Genomic DNA, 23166 nt, shown 5'->3' with positions numbered 1-23166 from the left:
TATACACTGCTTGTCACTATTTGTAATATAGGCGTGTTATAACTCAGGACTCCCTGTATTACTGTTGACCACCAAGACACTTCCAATAAATCTACTTTTCTCAATAAGGGAAGGGATGAATTATGACACTTCTTTACGGTCACTGTATTTACTGAACACTTTCTATAAAGATTGACCATTACACTTCAATACAATAAACCTATTTTCCTAGCTAGTTAAACAGGGTTCACATGAATTTGCAATACATTTCATTAAATAAATAAAACCTTAAGTGCACTTCCTGAGACATCGCTATGCTGACAACCTGCCGACCCCCACACACACGTCCACACTCAACACCTCCAAAACACAGACTCTGTCTTAAAACAAAGGCGGCCTACAGGATGCCACCTGTTCATGATGTCACGTCTCACAGGCTGTCTCTATTGGTTTAGGCTTTAGGCCTTCACACAGCCATTGGTCAGTTTGAGTGGGAACATGCGGCTTTTTGGCTGGACTTTTACTCTAAAATCATGGCACTGTCACAATGTCATCACCAACTGCTGTGACATCATCACCAATGACTGTAATGTCATTCCCAGGTTAGAGTAGGTCAGGTCAGGTCAGGTTAGAATAGGTCAGGTCAGGTTAGAATAGGTCAGGTCAGGTTAGTTCAAGTTAGGTTAGAGTAGGTCAGGTCAGGTTGGAATTTATTTGACCTTCAATTGGCACAAACACCACAAGAGATTTTCACCCACGAAAAATAATCAAAATTTAATCAAGATACTTCAAACAACAGAACCAGGGATTGTAATCAGAGAAGAGGGAAACACAGGTGAACCAGAGGGAGAGGGGGAAGGGGAGGGACATGGATAGGGAAGAGGGGCAGGTACCCATCCAGCTACGAAGCATGAAGGAAGGGAGCTGACAGGTTGTAGAAGAGGTGTAACCATCACCTAATAGCCTGAGTGAACCTGTCTTACTTTTACTTTTACCTTTATCCTCTTCACCACTGATCGACTCATTAGCCGCTTGGGCGAACGGTTACGTATCTGTTACGCACTGTTGGCAAGTACTGGGCATGCACTGGCTCCTGAATGTATCTGAACCTGATCCAGTGCATATCCAGTCTGGTCTTGAAAGAGCTCACACTCGGTGCCGTCACAACACTCTGGCAGGTTGTTCCAAAAGTTCACAACTCTCACTCCGAAAAAGTCTATCCCACCAGCTGTCCTCCACACAGAGCCAAGAATCAATCGGTGCTAAAGTCACATGATATGGTAATCTTCTAAAAGAATAATTCTTTGTTGGGTTTTTAGGTGAAGTTCAGTTATGTTGTGAAGCCATTCCTTCAACATGGTGATCCAAAGCTTTGTTATCTGTCCTTGAGAATGCTTGGGTACAGGTATCCCTTAAGTTATGGAAATTCCCATTAATAAATTCTGAAAACAGAAGTATGGAACAAGTTTGGAGTTATGAAAGAAAAATTCATATTAATAAAGTCTTCCAGAATTTCTAGGGTTAAAAAATAGGGGGGGGTGATTATTAATAAAACTTGTCAACCTCCAATACTTCACTAAACACAAAATAAAGTGCATTTAAACAACCTGAATTTTTTTTATAATACAGTTATCAACAGCTGTCTCTGAACTATTCTTGGTTAGATGTGCAATAAAACATTTTTATTTTCCTCAATTTCTATCAGTACAATGTACTGTATACATATAAACAGGAGACCCATAAATACAGCATTTCAACATTCACAATTTTAATTACTAGTGGGCACCTTCTCTATCCATGTTCCCATCATAGAGGAGAAGGTACTGGAGAAGCCACTCTATTACCAAATATGAGAGTGAGAGCAATGGACAATGGCACATATCCATGGATATCTCCTCTCACAGAGAGGAAGGAGGGTTGGGCATAGGTGTAACTTCCATACACACCCTATTGAACACCAGGGATAAGCAGAGATAATGCAGGGCCTCTACTGTACAATAAAAATAGGAACTACATGGCCTCAACTTTAAAATAAGTAAAAGTACTACTGAGCCTCTACTGTACAGGGAGCAAAATTACACTGGGTCTCCACCCTACAGTAAGCAGAAATACTGCTGGATCTCTACTATAGGTTGACAACCCTTTATCCGAAATTCCGAAAACCGAAAGTTTTTTGTGGAGCAATTTTTTTTTTTTTTTAAACAGGGATTAGCCCACCCAGGCATAGATCACTGACCCACATCAGGGCCTGGGGGGCGAAAATGTAATAGTAATACTAATTATAATAATTATAATAATACTAATTATTCATAGTAAATAGAATTTTTAATTAAAAAATACACCAAAATAAAATAATAATGGTAACAATAATAATAATATTAAAATTTATAATAATAATAATAATAATAACAATAATACTGTAACAATAAAATAATAATAATAATAATAAAGAAATATACAAGAATGAAAAAAGATAAAAAGTGAGAAACACGACCTAAACCTATGAATTATTATTATTATTATTTTAATTTTTATTATATTCTCCCCCCCCCCAGGCCCCAATGTGGTCAGTGACTTGTGCCCAGGTGGGCTAAAAAAAAAATAACCATTCTGAAAACCGAAAAATTCCGAAATCCGAAATGCCTCTAGTCCCAAGGATTTTGGATAAGGGATTGTCAACCTGTACTGTACTAGCAAGCAGAGGTACCATATCGAAAGTTTCCAGATAAGAGTTTGCAAATGCCACCCTACTTTTCAAGAGGAAAATAATTAGCTCATTGAATTCAGACAATTGCACATATAGCACTGGGTAACAGAATAAACACAAATTATTTAGAACAAAGAAATACCCTGTAATTTCCTTTTAGAGAATGCATAGCACATTAGCTGCCATAACTTGATGAGTTATAAAACTGATTGTTATTATTTAAGATTATTGTACAAACACTATCCTGAAAATGCTTGTCCTCTGATATGAAGAAAATGAACACAACTTGAAATTTTTTATAATAAACTTATGTGGTCAAGACTGTTATCTCTTCTGTTTCTCATTTACAATGTGACACCATCCCTCTCTATATCTGAGAATTGCATTTACTGTACTGATATTTTCTACAAATTTTTTAAGTTAATTTCACAATACAGTAACCATTTACAATTCTATTTTATATAATTAAGACAACCTCTCAAAATATATTACCTGTAACAAAAATAACAACCTAAAGGCAGTTCAGTCCTCCTCTCTTCAACTTGGTAAAAGGATTTGTCTTTCATTAGCAACATAATTTTACTTGTCCATAGTTGCTGCATAATTTTTAGTATATAGGGTACTGTTCTTTAATAATTAATGGCACTGTTAACATACTTCTACCAGCAAACAAATGGTGGTCAAATCTCACCTACTTTTCCAGGCATAAATCTAAAAGGTAAACAGGATGGATGTACTGTATCTTTAAAGGAGACACAGGGAGGAAGGAGGTAATACGACACATGGAGGAAGGAGGTAATACAGCTACACACTGCAAAAATTTCTTTGTAGTTTTGATGAAGGATTTCCTGTCTGTATATGAAGATGACTTCTGTAAAAACTTAGTACTTTCTTGCTTAAGGAGTTTCCTCAGTTCATCTCTGTAATGAGAGGATGCAAATATTAATTTCCCATAAACAAATATGTACAGTACAACTACAAACATAAATTTAGGGGAACTTGTACAAATGGATAAATTAAATTATAAACTGGGTCCCACGAGAGATACAAAACCTCAGAGGATGGTAAAAACAGCCTGAGGAAGGTACAGTACTCTGATTGATTAATACAACTGGATGGCATTCCTATTGCAAAGCCACTTTTTCAGAGTGGGAACTGGACAATATGTGTAGGACTTCCAAATGCCCTCTTACAGTGGTGTACTGTATATGAGTCTCTGGAGAGGGGAGTCAATGCCTCCCCCCTTTATACACCACTGCCCTCTTAGCAGGGTTGCTATTCATTGAGGTAATCAAATATTACCCACTTACCTGTAATTTGTTAATTCTCAACTTTCGAATGGACCACTTTATTATACAATGGAAGTAAACGAAACACACACAGAACCTATCTGAACACAGAAACTTGAGACATGTCATACCAACAACTGAAAGTTAGTCATCATAAGTGGGTAGACCAAATAATTCTGGCTTGAAGTCTTCAAGAGATTTCAAGACTTGTGAAGAACCTTTTGTCTTTTCTTGAGCCAAGCGAGGATCAGGAACCATCACCACCTGCATACCAGCTTTAACTCCTGCTTCCACACCATTTGGAGCATCCTCAAACACCAGACACTGGAGGAGAAAGATCACTTCTGTTGTTACCATTCACTGTAAAATGTAAGCATATCTCTCTTGATGATTAAACTGTATATGTACAGTATACAGAACAATATGGTCCCATTGTAGCATCCTTTCCCTGATTATTCATTCACAATTTGGCACTAGTACATGTAATCCTGCAGTTAACCTTAACTCCTTTAGGTCACAGAAATACATGTTTTTCCCCAATATCATGCCAGAACTGTAAGACCAGAGGGAGTAAGTATGAAAAATAAATATATGGCAGCAGTATAGTATTTTAAACACACACTTTGAGTATTCTCAGTGTCTGCATGGTGTTTACCTTGGGTACCTATTCGGTTTTGATTGTTCTCCTTAATTTTGGAGTAGCAATAAACAACATGAGTGAGAGGAGATGAGTAAAGAGTACATGGGTAAGAAGAGTGTAGGTAATTTATTGATTTATTTTCTACCAAAGCAATATTTCTAACATACATGAAGGAGAGGGACTACCTTACAGCATAACAAAACTAATCTTTAAAATTTTAATTCAGGCACTGTACTGTACCTACCTGATCTGGGTTTGGGCTGTCAGGGAACCTCTTGGCACATATGAGAAACACATCAGGAGCTGGCTTCCCATTTTCAACTTCTGGGTCTGTGGAAGCTAATACCACATGACTGAACAGTGACACAAATTCCTTGTGATTTGTTGTTTTCAGTTCAAAACTATCTTGAGCCCCACCTGAAGCAATGGCTATGGGAATGTTGTGCTTGTGAAGATGGCGAACTAGCTTCTCAGCACCTGGGGAGATTAAAGCTTTATGTTAATTCCACCAATTCTCAAAATACAGTTGGTTCAAATATTGATGCTAAACTGGAATGACTTTTAACATTAACCAATATGATCTACTGTTTTATAAATCAATTGGTAAACAAACGTCAGAATATGGTCATGAATATACAGTACAGTAGTCATATAATCTTAACGAGACTTATCTAGGGATAATGTTATGCCGTACTATATACTGATCAATAATTAAAACTTGAATCATTTACATATTTTCATATTCCCAAAAATTCAAATAAAATACAAATTCCAAACATCTAAGCAATCAAAAACATGTAAAGCCTCATAATACAATAACAGCATTTAGTCATGATTACAGTCAGCATGGGCAGCATTAATACAAGCCAAGCAAACATTACCTTTATACAGTCCAGTACAAGCAACAGTAAGATCATGCCTGGTTCAAAATCAGTGTCGTAATAAAACAGCACAAGTAAGGTTTTTGTTAACTGTGTAAATAGAAGTATCAAAGAGGTTTTGACTATATGTTAGGGATCAAGGCTATTAAAATAATTAAACAAACACCAACTGTACTCTGAAGTGAACAATAACTCTGAAGTGAACAAAGATAATTTAGTTGTTATTATAATAAACGTCATCAACCGTTAATTATTAAGAGATACAGGTACAGCACACACTTCATACTGAGAGATAAAATAAGGTTAATCTTTATAAGGTTAAATTAAATTTCTATCAAATACACATGAAATTACTGTTCTAGCATCAGTTTCATTGGGTCCCGAGTGTTTGGCTGGTGGTTGATTCATACCATAGCACTGATCACTAACATGTGGGAGAGAATAAGAGATAAAAAAAAAACACAAAGGAATATCACGAGAAGAACAAAGAGAGAGAGAGAGAGAGAGAGATTAGATTGTAGTATACCTATTACCTGTATTTATTTGTGAAAGAACAAGAGAGAAAAGAATGAGGATGAACATTACTGGCAGTACAGTATATACCTAGAACGGTGGGGAGACGGTACACAAATACAGTACTGTCTTGTTTGATAGTGAGGGTGTTAACATTTACCTGATCTAATCTAAACCAAACTAACTTAATTCCAGCAAACCTGATCTAATCCATCCCTAACCTAATCTAAAGTAGCCTTACCTGACCTATACTAACCTAACCCTAACTTAATCAAATCAAACCTCCAACTGACCTTCCCCAAGCAAAACCTATTTAATATAACCAACACTACAGTTTTAATATGAAAATTCAGGACCAAGTATGAGGAGTAATCTTTTATACTGGCCACCGTGAAGCTTGTAATCAATGCTATGTGATAATGTTAAAAGATCAAGTAAGAATATATAGAGAGTTTAAGTTTTAAGTATATCTAAAAAAAATAAATAAATAAATAACAGTGAAAAAATGAAATGGAGAAGAAAAGAAAATTAAATAAAGAATAATTTTAAAGGACAGCAGCAGAATGAGATGACAGGTGGTGGTGGAGAAGACAGGATCATGGGTAACAACACACCAACAATGATGACAGGTGGTGGTGGAGAAGACAGGATCATGGGTAACAACACACCAACAATGATGACAGGTGGTGGTGGAGAAGACAGGATCATGGGTAACAACACACCAACAATGATGACAGGTGGTGGTGGAGAAGACAGGATCATGGGATGAACAATGGGTAACAACACACCAACAATGATGACAGGTGGTGGTGGAGAAGACAGGATCATGGGTACAACACACCAACAATGATGACAGGTGGTGGTGGAGAAGACAGGATCATGGGTAACAACACCAACAATGATGACAGGTGGTGGTGGAGAAGACAGGATCATGGGTAACAACACAATGATGTGGTGGAGAAGACAGGATCATGGGTTACAACACACCAACAATGATGACAGGTGGTGGTGGTGGAGAAGACAGGATCATGGGTAACAACACACCAACAATGATGACAGGTGGTGGTGGAAGACAGATCATGGGTTACAACACACCAACAATGATGACAGGTGGTGGTGGTGGAGAAGACAGGATCATGGGTGACAACACACCAACAATGATGACAGGTGGTGGTGGAGAAGACAGGATCATGGGTTACAACACACCAACAATGATGACAGGTGGTGGTGGAGAAGACAGGATCATGGGTTACAACACACCAACAATGATGACAGGTGGTGGTGGAGAAGACAGGATCATGGGTAACAACACCAACAATGATGACAGGTGGTGGTGGAGAAGACAGGATCATGGGTTACAACACACCAACAATGTAATTTCTTGCAGAGAGCCATGAAGAGGAGCTGATGAAACAAGCCAACAGTATTTTAGGTTAGGTACAGATGCATATCAAATTCCTTCACACACACATGGCAAGTAAATTAAGTACAGTACATTGTTATAAGTGGCAGCTACAGTACTTGTGGATCCTGTATGCGATTGGTTTATAACTGGTGAATGTTAACTACATCATTATATGTAAACACTATTAAACAAATAAAAATCTGAATATTGTACAGCAAATAGATACAATATCAATAGTACTGTACAGGTGTTCTAATGCCATTACCTATATGGCCTCAAGTAGGTGTGGATACAGTACTGTACTGCCACAAGTGTCAAGAAAATGTGATCCACAATTGTATAAAAGATTATATGAATGGTGGAAATGAAGCTGATTATGTAAAGAAGAATACAAGTGTAGTGCCATTCTTACACTCAATATTGCAATGTACTAGAAAAAAATAGACAAATAGGCAAAGACAATTCTTCAATGAACCAAATGATGTCAGGAAGTGGTAAAAAGGGACTTCAGTACTTGAAAGATCTCCTAAATAGCAGCCAAGTGTCTGATGCAATAAAATCCACCTCTGGGCATTATGCCACACTGGTTCATCATCATCACCATTTTACAGCCATTTTCCACATTTGTGTGTTAGCTGTGATTATCTGATAGCAGCTCTCCAAGCTGCACAGTTTACCCTATGCTTAGTTCTCTTCCCTCCACATTCAAACTCATGCATCTCTTCACTCAATTATTCTCCTCCATCCCCTCATCATACCTGATACAGATACAAAAATGCCCTTTTTCACCCAGAGAATAAAATACAGTACCTATGGAAGGCTACCTACTAAAGAGGTGACAGCAAAAACAGCTATCTTTTAAAATAAGCTGATAAAATATAATCAGGAAAACTGAAGACATCCTTGACAAGCCACAGGCTCCCTCCCCATGAATAATCCAACACCACATGTGGCAGTCACTGGGTATAAAAAGTGGATGTTAACTGTAGTTACCCTTATTCTGTCCACACATTCTTGTTTCGAATTACTGTATACTAATTGAGCAGTATATGATTCACTTACATGATGCCAATTCAACTCGTATGATTCAACAAATGCTTCAGGTGTTGTTTCTGTGACCTAAACACTTAATTTCATAAAGAACATCAGTGGCTAAGATTTAAGCAGCGATCTTTCATGTGGCTGACCTATTCTTGAGTCATGGCAGGAACAAACCTATTTAGGATGCTTGGAAGTACAGGCTGTACTCACAACAAAAGTTCTACGCCCATGTCCAGATCTTCATTCAAGTGGACCGTATACCGGGTAACACCAATTTTTATGTTTAATTGTGTTAAATTGGTGAAAAATAACCAGTGCTGAGAAAAATGGGCAATATTTCAGATTCAGTAGTAAGAAATATTCCCCCACCACCTCAGTGTATGTCTAGGTCATTCTTCATTGACTTTAGCAGCAGAATTTAAGCTATTACAGCATTAGAGAAATAGATGACAATGCCAAACTGAGTGGGCTAATGTAGCTACAATACAGTGCTCTACTAAGATTTTTTCCTTTTTCTGATACTGTACTCACTAAATTCTAGCATTATTAACTAATTAGTACAGGATATTTGCAGTTAAAAAATACCTCTCATTAACTTCACACCTGGAAACACTTCTGGATAATGGGATTTCACTTTTTGTATATATTCTTCAGGTGAAATATTCAAATTAAACATTCCACAAAATTTTTGTGCAACTTCCAATCCTGTGTGTCCCATTTCTGCCATTATGTGTTCCCAAGTAACTGAGTGTCCATAAGGTGCAAGGACTTGATTGTGGATAATTCTGTACAAGTCCACATTGTCTGTAATAAACAACATACTGTACAACCTAAGAAAGAAAACAAAAGGTTTTCTAGAGTTAAAGTAGCATGAAATCAGGCACAAAAGCTCTTATATGACCACAATAATGGAGTACTGAACAGAACTGTGTCAGTAAATGGTGTGAAATACACCCACAATGTCTCTGAACCAAAGATAAAGGCAAAAACTTCACCAAAAGACACTCTGGTCTGTATACAAAGACTACTGATGGTATACCTAATTGTGGGAATCAATATTGATCCCCTTGATAATAAAGCACACAACACTAAACAACATGTGTGGTGCAGAAACTGTTCCATGGGCAGACTTTGGAATACTCTACATTCATAAGTGCAACAATTGAAATCATCACCATAGATGTCCTGCTGAATTTCAGTAATTAATAGATGGTTAAAAATGCTTCTTTCTGAATGGTACAGGTCGAGGCTACCACATTGTTTGTGATGAAAAAGATCCCTTGCTGCCTGCAACATTCTACTGGACATGTACAATTTCTGGGGTTCTGAAGAATAACATGAAATGTTTCTAAACTTAATTCCAATATAAGCCCAATGATTGCCAATGGCTTCTTCCTTTTTAACCCAACATCATCACATGAACAGATCTGAACTGCCACACACCAATGCTCATGAAATCCAACTTTCACTAGTGTGAATTCTGTGGTTCTAGACAAAAAAATTGAATAAAATTTTTTAGCTGGTTGCTACAGTCATCAAAATATTACTTATTAAAACCTGTCAAACAGAACACCCACACCGAGTCTGATAAAATCAGCCTTGATTGTTCAAAAGAAGTGAAATGCAGAGGAATCAAGAGCAGACACCAGCAGTAACATAGCAAGGATTGTAGAGTTTTGATAAACATCAGTTTCAACATGTGTAAAAAAGTGGATCTCCTATACATGGGGACATGAGTGGAGGATGTGTTGCCCAGAAAGTTTTTGAACTTATTTTCTAATGGACTGCCATACAACTGTTATCCTCATACTGTATACAGTCTTTTATCTTGCTTTATATACTGTACATATATATATATATATATATATATATATATATATATATATATATATATATATATATATATATATATATATATATATATATATATATATATATATATATATATATATATATATATGTGTGTGTGTGTGTATGTGTGTGTGTGTGTGTGTATGTGTATGTGTGTGTGTGTGTGTGTGTGTGTGTGTGTGTGCAAAGGTGTAAGGCATTCACGCTATTGTACTTAGCCAACGAAAGTCGATTCCCGTGAAAATAAAGAAACTCGGTCTTCAATTCTATATTTATAAATGGACCGTTGGGAAGTCAACAATAGTTCCCCTTGCTCAAAACTGAAAGCTCCCGTAGGCACAATATGTGCATGGCTATCGAGCTAACCCCTGCCATACTCTATACAACGGAGAACTCTGCCACGTTAACTCAGTCACTAATTATTCAAACAGACAAGGTCTATTATGTAAATGAATAATACAATGTGACTGTAATTACATTATCTGAAGATTAATTTTAGTCGGACAAAAGAAAAGTATTGTGATTTAATGGGCAATACACAATGCTCATATAGTCACCAAAGGTTAACAATGTAAGACTAAAGGAGGCTGGAGGATTAAAAAATGAAATACGTACCAAAAGAAAGCCAAAGAGGAATGTTTGTTATGGTATGTACAGTCACGAACAATAGTCATGACACTATCTCCCCGAGTATTCACTCTGACTAAAACCGTGGAATCTACAATATGCAGGGAGGTGTTTACACTGCTTTAGTTACCCCTAAAAATGGTTGGTGAATATGGTGGAGGAGAGGTTCCCCCTCACACCGGCAATGGAACTATAAAATGCAGCGACTACTGCTCATGACTGTACAGTATTTTCATACAGTGAGCATGTCTGGTGATGATGGACACTACAAATAACAAAACAAGAGTAAGTGAAATAATGATAGCAAGAATATTATGAGGCCACACATTTAACAGAAGGAAACACTGAAGAGATTTTGGTCATGTCTGAAGATTTCCAAAAAAATTCAGATATGAAATAATTCTGATTTATATTAAGAATTTAACAAAACTTGTCCTGTTGAACTGGGAAAAAGACTGTAAGGTGGACTCTTCAGCGGTAATGGTGTTGGAATATTTCAATGTTGTGTATTTACAAATTATCTTAATCTTTTAAAAACTGTGTCAAATAATAAAACCCAAAATGCACTGCCCTATCTTCTCTAGTCTGTCACTGAACTTATTGCCATTACACCACACATTATAATCACTACCATGAACCTGTTAAACAAAGTTAATTTCTTCAAAACAATGAGCCACATCTCAGCACCCAGGCAGCCTACCTGGCATAAGCTGAGCCAAAGGAAAGAGGTGCTTATATTGTTCCTCCACCTGGGTGAGATATTCCTCAGGTGACAGGGATACTTGGAGAGCTCCCACTATGCCCTTAGCCAGTTCAATGCCCACCCGACCCATCAATGGCCACTTTATCTCCCAAGTGTACTCCTTCCCGTAGGGACCAATCACAATCTGTGTTGCTGCCGAGTACAATCTTTCTGTCTCTGAAAGAGTCTCAACTGAAGACTAAGCAATATCTGTACTGCACAGTCTACCGACCATTCCAGCTCCAACAAAGCAAAACCTTCAAATTATTTATTTCTGGCAAAAACTATGATATGACTCATAGTTGTGTGATTCAGTTCAAAATATGTTGTCAAAATACAGGTAGATAGAAAAAATCTGTATACTATATTCAGAATACTCAAAGAGTGTATATGAAGGACAAGAAAAAATTATAAAGCATAATTTTTTCCTCTGGAGTAGAAGCTGTACTGAACAAAGAAATATTTTCTCAACCAAATACCTGTAGTCTATTCTCAGGAAATCCTTTGCCTCCATTATCACTTCAAAGCCTGGTTAAAACTACTTAAGAATAGATATAAGACAACACATTATATAAGATCTCGCAAGTTCAGGTCTCTGCCACTATGACTAGTGGCCCAAGAAGACAGACCAGGCTATAAATCCCCTAAATATGGTTGGAAAATACTGTACTGAATATTGAATTTGTCTGATTTTTTGGGGGTTACATCCACTTATCAAATTTAACCCAAATTCCTAGTAGGAATAATACAGTACAGTACAGAGAAAAGGCTTAACAGTATTCAGGTCAGGAAGTAAATATGAAAGTGATAACTGTTATGAATGTACTGTGTGGAGGTCATTCTATATGTTGTTACTTGTAATGTTTTGAAAAAAGCACAGTAGGTAGACAGATACCCAGAAGCAACATCTGTCAAACACAAACATAAATTTATTGAGCCATTAATCTAAAAGTATACAAACACTGTGAGGCATTCTCTCTGACTCAGATAAAACACATGCAATTTGGAAAATCCAAAAAATACTGACACTAACACCATAATTTACACTCTTCTTAATATACCTGGTAAGATATTGGCATTAGGGAAAAGAGAATCATACTGGCTGATGATTTTCTTAAGGTACTGGTCAACGGTAAGTGGCAGTTCAAGGGAGTCAATGATGAGTTGAGCAGCCATGGCTCCCTTCATACCCATACATTGTACCTTAATCTCCCAAGTGTACACCTTGTTGTACTCCGAGGCAATTATCTGAGTGGCTTCTGTGTACAGCCTCTCTGTGTCTGTCATGGATACAAAACATTACTTATACTGTATAGGTGCAGTATTGTATATATTTCTTATCATTTCTGGAATCCACGGCTACCAATTTCTTATATGACTCAACATAGCAATAATGACGCACCATATCAAGAATCATATAAAAAAGTTGTGGCAGCAAAATATGAGGCTGTAACAAGAAAAATTATTATATATTATCAGAATACCTCCTGATGCTGGCTGTAGAAAGTGTAGCCTTGGAATGCAAGTTAATGGTCCAAAATCTTTGCATTCGCCTCCCTTAATCAGTGTATTACATGACATTTAAAATTAAATTGAAGTAATTTATTTACACATATTCTTTCAAAATACAAAAGTATCCACAGGGCACAGATGACCCCTCCATTTATTAATGAAACTGACTCAGGATACACAGAACTCACTCTTGGTCATGGCAGATCACATGTGAAGTTGTATAAACTCACTTTAAGTGGTTCAACAGCTGTAATTTGGCTACAAAAGTATAATAAATGAATTAATGAACAAATGGACAAATACAATCCAGTATGGTCTTGCTAAATCTAAAGAAATAAAAGTAAAAAAAAAAAGAATTATGATAAAGAACATATGTTTACTGTACATTATTAGCAATTTATAAGAAATTAAAAACTACCACTGTACAGTATTTATAAAAAATCATTTATAGTTTCAAAAGATGTCAATACCATAAAAGGTTGAACATGTTTTGCCTAGGAGATTCTATCTTGTACACACTGTCAAAGCTATTGGAATAATTAATATTAGTACAGTACCATATTGTGACTCCAGCAGCTACACAACTTTATGATTCATTAAGACTGCACATTGTATAAGATATGTGACGCCAAATTAAGGTTATAAATCACAGCTTTAAAAAAATATATAAAAATGGGGTATTGGAGGCATAGCAATAATATGCATGTATCTCTGTGAATGATTGCTGGTTAATTTGTTTAAGTGGTATCAGAGTCTCGTCTCCTAGAAACAGTGGTTCGATTCTTGTTCGACTCTATACTGAATCTGTGAAGTATGAGTCTTCGTAGTTTGGTGTCAGTCCCTGGTAGTCACCTGACTCCCATCCATCCTTGTGATCGCTGAGGTGAGCTCCGTCGTAAGTTCTGCAGATTTTGTTTATTCTTTGAGGATATGGGCATATTGTTCGCGTTCTTTTAAATTCCGATTCTGCCCGGGGTACCATCAAAGCTTGCTATGATTCTGAGATTAATAAACAATTGATCGAGTAGAGTTGATTGGTGACGAGAATTACCGGTAAAAACAAAGATGGACGCTCTCATCATCTGCTGTAGCAACACTCAAAACCATGTTCTCTTATCATTCACATACACCTCTCAGTGTTCTATGGTCCCCCCAGTACTGTACAGGGACATGGTAATCCATATACTGTACTACTGTGAGCAATATTTCCATCCCTCTCACTTGTCGTGCATCTTTCATCTCATCTCACCCTTAAATCTCCATCCTGGCCTTGCAGTGTCCCTCTTATCATCCACCTTTTTCAACTTCAGTCTTTTAACCATCCTTTAACTTCTACTTTCTCAAAACATCCATACCACCTTACCAAACCCTAGTCATTTCTCCCTCCGTGTCTCTGACAATCCTTCCACTTCCAAGTCAGATGGTGTCGGTGTCTTTTATTCTTTGCATCCTATTCAGCTCACATAATGCTCTAACACACATCATTTCCATTACCTGTAACCTCCTTTTTCCTCTTGAACCTTGATCCAGTACAGCATTGACAGCTCAACTACTCCACTATACAGTACAGTATTATCTCCAACTTTGCCTTTGAGTTTTTATTGTAAATTAATATAAAAAAACCTTAATAGTCGTGAACAAATTAACATGTAACTGAAGGAAAGCAAAAAGAAAATTATAACACTTTTAATTCCAGGTAACTTCATGGAGCATAATTAATGTTTTTAATTTAAAACTCTACCTTGACCTGAATTCATTAGTACAGTACTGTACAGTATAGTATTACATTCACAAAAATAATAAAATGTAAATGAGAATCAAAGAAAGTTAGAGATAGAAACAAACTATAATGATCAAATTGGTAATGCTTAAAATTATAGCTATCATAATTTTAAGTCATTAAATATTTGTTTTATTCAATTAAAGTAGCTTTGACAAAATTTCCATTCAGGGGGAATAATAAAACTAGTGTTCAATGAGGAAAGTTCAACCTCTAACTTACATTACCCTATTTTTTCCTGGCAAACAATATAAACAATTACCTGTATATAGTTATGTTTAACAAAAGACCAACAACAATCATCTTTTCAGGTGTCCCAAACTGAGAAAGAGATAGAGAGTAAAAAAGGGTTCTTGCTCATAACTTTACTGATACAATACTATACTTCTCTTATGTACACCCCTATGGTTTTCCCTTGTTTTTGGTGATGACTCATAAAATACTGAGAGTTGGTAGACTATGATAAATGTCTGTGTGTTATACTGTGAGGGGCAAATGATGGATCATGGCAGCAAGTAACCAAAGAAAGAAGCATTGATGAGTCTTTAATATTACCTCATGCATTAAACACCAAGCACAGTACAGAATAACTATACACTACATTATCATCAATAAATAACTACAGCTATACCTGGCATAAACTGGGCACTTGGAAACACTGTCTTATACACTCTACTGACTTTATCCAAGTACTGGTCAACAGTGAGGGGCAGGTCAAGTGTGTCTATATTGTACTTGGCATCAGCCCGAGCCTTCAGACCCATACATGCCACCTGCATCTCCCAAGTGAACGTCTTTCCATATTCAGAGGCCACTATTTCTGCGGCCCGTGTGTACAGGCACTCTGTGTCTGTAGTGAAAATACTAGACTGGGATCTATAAGGCATGAGAGAAGTGTGCATGAAACCAGTAAATGTTGCTAACATAAGATCACTTTACCTCAATTATAAAACAAGTACTGGGTAGTTTAGTAATTTAATTTGTTACAATAACAAAAACCAATTCTTGCAGCAATTCCTCTTAAAAATTACAACAAAAAATATACATACAGTACACTACTGTATATATAATACAGTACAAGTACTGCATAAAGGTATATTAAACAAAATTTATATTGCATAGTATTTTCCATCCCAACCATTACAGTTATTAACAGTTCTAACAAACTTTAAATATTGTACTAGTACAGATGGCAAATTCTTTATGTACTGTAGTTCCTATACAGCTATAATACAGTACAGTATTGAGTAATCCACTGTATGATCCAACTGTATGAGATACAGTAATCAAGAAAATAAATTTAAATCTAACTCATGTTATATGATCAAACTTGTAATAGCATCAATAAACTTGTATAATGTAAAAAAAATCAACAAAATAAATATATTTAAACTAACAATAATAAAATAAAAGTTAATATACGTACTGTATTTTAGATTCACCCTTTCCAACTACAAAGCTGAGTGACTGGAATTAAGAACTAAACACACAATCTCTTTTATATGCTTTCATTGATTCATTCTTAATGCTATAATATAGTTACACTATATAATCTCCTATATCCATCTGGTTTTGTCATTATCACTTCATGCACAACAGCACCACCCACCATCACCACCCCCATGTCTTGCTCTCCACTCATTCACACACACACACCTATGCGTCCTGAATATCCATCTCCCTCACTTTTAAAATGTTCCTCATGCCAGCCGCCCATCCTCTTCGCTCTCTTCTATCATTCTCCTCTCTTTACCAATCTTTCACTTACTATTCTGTCATTATATCCAGGCCATCCTATCAACCCTGGTCAGTTATCTGTCTAACAATTCATTTGCTTCCACACCTCTGTTTCCGTATTCCTTTATTTCTTGTTATCCAAATCACCCTTATATTACTTTCCAGCATATCTTTTCTTTGCTTGTGTTATGCTCATTACTCTTGCATCTAGAGTTCATACTTCTCATCTATACAGTAATGATGGTTCAATGGTTCCCTGTACAGTATATCCTGATCTTTGCTTAATTTGACACAATTCTCTCTCCACATATTTATCAAAGCATCCAAATTAAAATTAAAATGGAAGAAATAATAACAAAACAAATATTTAATACTGAAATAATAAAAAATAAAAATTTTTACTCTTGCATGATGGCCAAGAAAGTACTACAGGTAACCCAATGATTCTTAGCTTTCAGCAACTACAGGAGTACTCCAACACTGTCATCCCCACCCAATCAAACACTCATTTTACTGTATGGTGTGCAAGATGGAAACCCTGTATTTCACACTTCTGGGAATCAAACTTGAAGATATTCACTTGTAAGTCAATTGCTCTACCACTGAGTCATAGAGTCATAATGACATCAAATTCACCTATCCTGTACAGCATTTTTTTTCCAACTTTAAACACTTTTACGAACTGACATCATTTGGTTCTGACAATATTATAAGAAACAACTTAGAGAAAAAAAATGTAAAGTTATGTGAGGTACACAGCAATAATTCTACATATAACCTCCAAAAAATAAACGATTTGCCAACAATAATAACTCAACCATCGTGAGATACCTGGCATGAGCTGTGCAGATGGCATGATCTTGTGGTGAATCTGCGTCACCTGCTTGATGTAGTCCTCCACAGAGAGGGAAATTTGCAAGGTATTGATGATTATTCTAGCACAGTTTTCAGCTGTCTGTCCCATTTGGGCCACTTTAAGCTCCCAAGTGAAAATTTTCCCAAATGGCTCAATTACACTTTCTGTGGCAGCAGTGTAGAGTGTTTCTGTGTCTAAGAGGGAATAATGCTTTCTTAAAAACTAATGACAACTAATGATCACCAAAGTCTGCTTAATCCACCTGTATATCCACGGAGAAGAGAAAGAGAGGCACACTGGCACACACCTGTTGTATGGTCTGACAGATACAACAGAAAACTGAATTAATTCCTGGTGATTGTTGCCAACCAAGCCATCCGCATGAGGAGGTAGCAGTGGATATACTGTACTGTACTGTGTATTACTTACAACACCAACAACCAAGGTCAGACAGATGGGACATCTACACTGGCTGAGATCTCTGATCAAAATCTTGTGGTACTTTGATCCAAAAGTTTTCCAGTTATATATACAGTATATATATATATATATATGTATGTATGTATGTATGTATGTATATATATATATATATATATATATATATATATATATATATATATATATATATATATATATATATATATATATATATATATATATATATATATATATATATATATATACAGTACAGTATAAAAATCAATATAGATATCTATGCATGGCAACTATGGTATATTAACCAAAGTACAGTATCTTTGGTGAATGGTCACGACGGAATATTTACCAATCTGTCTTTTTCACCTTTACAACTAGCATGTCTATCTGCTCCCCCATTCCAAAACATTCTCTTGACCACTACATTTCCAACAGATTCAATATAAACATCCGCCCTGTCTATATGCTCCCCATTTGTGCACTTTCATCAAGAATGACTCCAAGCAACTCATATTGTATACAACTTATTTGAATAAAAGTTATTTCTGATAAAGAAATATTAACTTGGCATGTGGCTCTCAGTAGGATCATGTAAACCAGTTTAGTTTCTCCTCCTGATATATGCTCTCCTCTAGATCAAATCACAGTTGATTTTCACCTTGTATCTATAGATAAAAAAATTATGTCGTAGATTTCATCAAAACAGTATTATTTTGGGAGGGGAGTACTCAAAATGTGACATACTTCAGTCTATAGATCGTCCCCTGTTTTCCGCACATGCACATAAGAGCGGCGTGGATGTTTTGGACTGTGGGATGAGATAGACCGTGACAACGTACATGTTAGTTGTAAAGGTGAAAAAGACAAAACGAATCGCAAAATTTTATGATACTTTTCTTTTGTGACGTTTCCCTCACAAATGACTTATAATATGCGAGACGATCCAGCCGGTTAGGAGGTTATGTAAGACCGTTGGCAAGGAAAACTTCATAGATGAAAAGTGACTTAGAATTGTCTAAACTACTGATTGCAAAGATAAAATTCATGAGATTCGGCTGGTGATGACAAATACAGTACCCATGATTTACCCTACCAACTTTATTATTCATTTGTTTTGCAGCAATATGATTTATTAACTGTATTATTGGTATTATTGCATTTTTGCACCACACATTCCTACCCCTAATCTATTATCATATTAAAATAAGACGTCTAATTATAAGATAATTTTCTTCTATTACATTAACGTCGCAAATGTATAATAACGGAGATAGCGTATCATATTTTCTCTATTTTCTTCCATTAATCTTCCACCATTATCGCCTACCTCACCTCCCACACTGAGTGTCTCCTTCATAAATTATCACGCGCATGCGTTCCCGTACATGTCACGGCCAATCAAAAGCGTTTTTTTTTTTGCAACCAATTAAAATGATTTTTGGTTTAATTCGCTGTATTTTTGGCCCAATCAAAATCGATTTTTATTTTGGGTCTCTCATATTTCCAAATTTATATTCATTTATGACCATGGACGTCTGTGATGGGTGTCACTTAAATTACAGTATATGGAACTGGATTGCGAGTTTTGGGGAAAAAAAACAAAGAAACTGTAGCATTTTTTTGATTGCTTGGTGTTCTCCCGACCTCAGTAATGTGTCATAAGTGCAAGACTGAATGTAAATATCGCAAAGACCAACATATGTGGCGTTGTCCTAACTCGTCCCTTATCCCAAAGACAAAGAAGAGACGGCAATAAGGTAAGAAATAGGTGATTTCATCATATGGTGAGAGTCAATTAGGTTAGGTTAAGTTAGGTTACGTTAGGTTAGGTTAGGTTTTTCTTTTTCTAGTGTTTTTTGGTGTATTTTTTATTCGCTTAGCCATTATTTTTTTTCGGAAAACGTCCCACGAAAAAAATCGATAAAAAAACCTGCTAATTTCCTAATCGGTCTAAACACATAAATACATTTGAAAAATATATTTTTGACTTTCTAACAGAGTTGGGTGCGCTTATGCAAATTTACCGTATTATCTATGTACTTTTATATCAGTGATGCAAACCAATGCCTTTTAAAGAGAGGAAATGTAAAGTATTAAAGAAGTTTTACATTTAACTATGTAGGTCAACCTGAAAATGAAACATCAGTGACCACGTTAATTAAACCTTATATTACCTGGGATAGAAATGTATACCTAAAACTACTACCTTACCTAATAAGAGGCCATCCATATCAAATATAACATGTGTCACCGGCTTCAGGGGACACATGATGAAACTGTCTGTAAAATAAATTAAAAAGAAAAGTAACAGAGACGTGACAGATCGCCCAAGCAGCTAACGAGCCGATCGGTGGTGAAAAGGATAAAAGTAAAAAGGTAAAACCCTTGAGTCTGACCCCGGTTGAGTCCAGCTCCAGCCGCGTGATGAAGTAGAGGATGCGGGTCATTTATTTTTTTTTATTTATGTTATAATTATCATATTCAAAGCTGAAGTCATCATTTTAATTATTCAAATATTTTAATTAATTATTTAAGGAATCTTCAGAGTCGATAAAACCAAATAAAATAGGGTACCACGAAAATATATTGGCCCAACCATCTCAGAGATGATAGAGTCAAGCAAAGGCTGAACAATTAATAAGCAGCCCGTCAGGTTCTATGTCTAAAATTGTATGTGATATTATAAGAAATGTGATAACTGCCAATGAGAACAACTCTCATATCGAATTTATGTGGATTCCGTTCCATGTTGGAATTAGGTATCATGACCGTGCTGATAGACTGGCCAAAGAGGCATGTAATAAAGAAAATGTTGACCGTGACCTTGGCTTGTCCAATGCATTTTCATAGAGGAATTTTATCCTGGCATTACTTTTATTTACTCTATTATCTACGATTAATTCACCAGATAGAAAGAGTCAAGAGTTAGCCTACAGTAAATATTTCACTGAGGTTACAGGTGAGATGACTTCATTTCCACATAGTACCTCGGATTAGATTAATCATTTGAGTTTTCTTTTTGATCCTTATATACTATTGCTTCAATATTTTCGAGATGTAAGGATAATTTGTCTTAAGTAATTGTTTGCATGATTCCAGTTCAGATGATAACTTGTTCGTTATGTCATTTGGATCTTTGCCTAACACTAAAAGAGCAGGTATCAGCATACAGTACAACAGTTAACACTCATGAACATGCATTAAGGAAGAGTATTTTAAATAAGGTATAGACACATGACGTTAGTACTCCACTCATGATGTTTGAGTTACTTTTTAGAAATATCACCAATTTTCTGTAAATGACCACAGAGCAATAAGTTATGACACAGAGGCAGACATTTCAACAACGCACTCAAATAGTCCAGCCCGTACCAGGACCAGGACCAAGGTTGACGATATAACAGGCATGCCTCAGGCTAATAATAAAAAATCGTGGTATGAACAAGCATTAACTTACCAGAGGGATCCTAGCTGCCTCTTATCCCAGGAAACGCAGCCTAACAGTACGCCCTTAGCTAACCCTCACAACCTAATTACACACTAGCTTCGTATTTCGCTTCAGGAGTCCCAGCTGCGTCTCATGCAGGAGTAGGCTAGCTTGAATCCAGGTAAAAAAGTCACAGGTAAAAGTCACAGAAAAAAGTCACCTAACCTAACTTAACCTAACCTACGTGCATCATATATAAATTGTGTTGTCAATATGTAAAAGTCATGTATTGTCAGTTAATAACTGTTTTAAAATATTTTTAGTTTTATTACCTTAAATATGACTTTTTTTCCTAGCCAAAACTGTGACTTTTTTCCTGTGACTTTATTACCGTTCACCGGCTAGCTTGAGGCTATTCTCTTAAATATGCCTCATAAGTTCTGAGATTTGGACTGTATACTGGACTACCATTGTCATTTTAGTCAAGTTGTGTGCCACGACAAGGAGCTAAGGGCGAATTACAGCAGAATGAAGAATAAAAATAGTTGATCCTGAAGGTCTTTCCTGCATGTCGCTGGGTGACCAGAATCAAGTGACAATATACTCATGGTCATTCATTCACCCTGACAGCTGTAACAGACGTAGATAATACAAATATCACAAAACGCGAGGAGGCTGAAATGATTTTAGCTACAAACAAGAAGTGATTCTCGGGAAATAACCATTTAACAAGGAAAAGATAAAAACAAATATGAATGTGTTTGAAATTGATACATTGGAAAAGCGCAGATAAACATTACAATTAGTGACGTCCCTAATCCTGCTTATTACCTTTTAATACGGTGCTTCACATACTTTGACAATAAAAGTTTAACCTTGTACTTCTACATGATTTAATCTACTCTTGCGCCAGTTAGAGGTACTATCGTGGACTAAAGTTTGCTCCTTCCCAAACTGAAGCAGTATCGACCCGCACCAGATAACCACCAAGGTAAGTCAGTTGGGAGACTCATTCCCGGGTCACAGTTTCACTACAGGGAGCGAACTTTTGTCCACTATAGTACACTTGTTCTCTTACAAAAAAAAAAAAAAGACGGTACAGAATATTTCAAGCTGTTTGGAGAGATTACTATTTTAAATATACAGCTTCATTAAAAGATGTATTGTAAAATTTACACCAAAAAATAGTTCGGATTCGCAAGATTCCGTTCAATGATTATAATACCTTTTACCTTTTACTTTTATCCTCTTCGCCACTGATCGGCTTGTTAGCCGCTTGGGCGATCGGTCACGACTCTTTTCCTTTATATTCTTCACCAAAAGGTCGGCTCGCTAGCCGCCCGGGCGATCGGTCACGTCTCTGTCACGCACTGTTGGCAAATACTGGGCATGCACCGGCTCCTGAATGTACCTGAACCCGCTCCAGTGTTGGTCAAGTCTTCTCTTGAAAGAGCTCACACTCGGTGCCGTCACAACACTTTCTGGTAGATTGTTCCAAGAGTTTACAACCCTCACTCCGAAAAAGTTTGCCCTCACGGTTTTCCGGACTTGCGGCTTCTTCAATCTTGAGCTGTGACCCCTTGTGGGGCGAGCGTCCGCCAGCTCCAAGTAAGGACACTCAACTGAGTAGTGCCCCCTGAGATGCTTATAAACCTCAACTAGGTCCCCCCTTGCCCGTCTGTAGTATAAGCTAGGCAAGTTCAGGCGCTCCAATCTCGCAGGGTAGCTGAGATGCCGAAGTGCA

General features: G+C 36.5%; 1 protein-coding gene across 5 annotated transcripts; it reads right to left on the bottom strand.

Annotated features, from left to right (window-relative positions):
• Window positions 1-2570: 2570 nt before the first annotated feature.
• Window positions 2571-20430, bottom strand: LOC121875305 (pseudouridine-5'-phosphatase-like). Of its 5 annotated transcripts, none has more exons than XM_042379785.1 (5): window positions 20207-20430; window positions 17536-17754; window positions 4860-5092; window positions 4107-4299; window positions 2571-3606 (listed from the first exon to the last, which is right to left on the bottom strand). In XM_042379785.1, the coding sequence occupies exons 1-4, from the start codon at window positions 20262-20264 to the stop codon at window positions 4120-4122; spliced, it is 690 nt and encodes a 229-aa protein (XP_042235719.1). In that variant the 5' UTR covers window positions 20265-20430; the 3' UTR covers window positions 2571-3606; window positions 4107-4119. The 5 variants fall into 5 exon arrangements, with proteins under 5 accessions (XP_042235719.1, XP_042235720.1, XP_042235718.1 ...); XM_042379786.1 differs by lacking the exon at window positions 17536-17754 and adding an exon at window positions 15599-15817; XM_042379784.1 differs by lacking the exon at window positions 17536-17754 and adding an exon at window positions 12737-12955.
• Between the last annotated feature and the right edge of the window lie 2736 nt (window positions 20431-23166).

This window comes from Homarus americanus, unplaced genomic scaffold (genome assembly GCF_018991925.1).
Source record: "Homarus americanus isolate GMGI-L3 unplaced genomic scaffold, GMGI_Hamer_2.0 scaffold56241, whole genome shotgun sequence".
Classification (NCBI taxonomy): domain Eukaryota; kingdom Metazoa; phylum Arthropoda; class Malacostraca; order Decapoda; family Nephropidae; genus Homarus; species Homarus americanus.
This window is presented reverse-complemented; position numbering and strand designations above follow the sequence as displayed.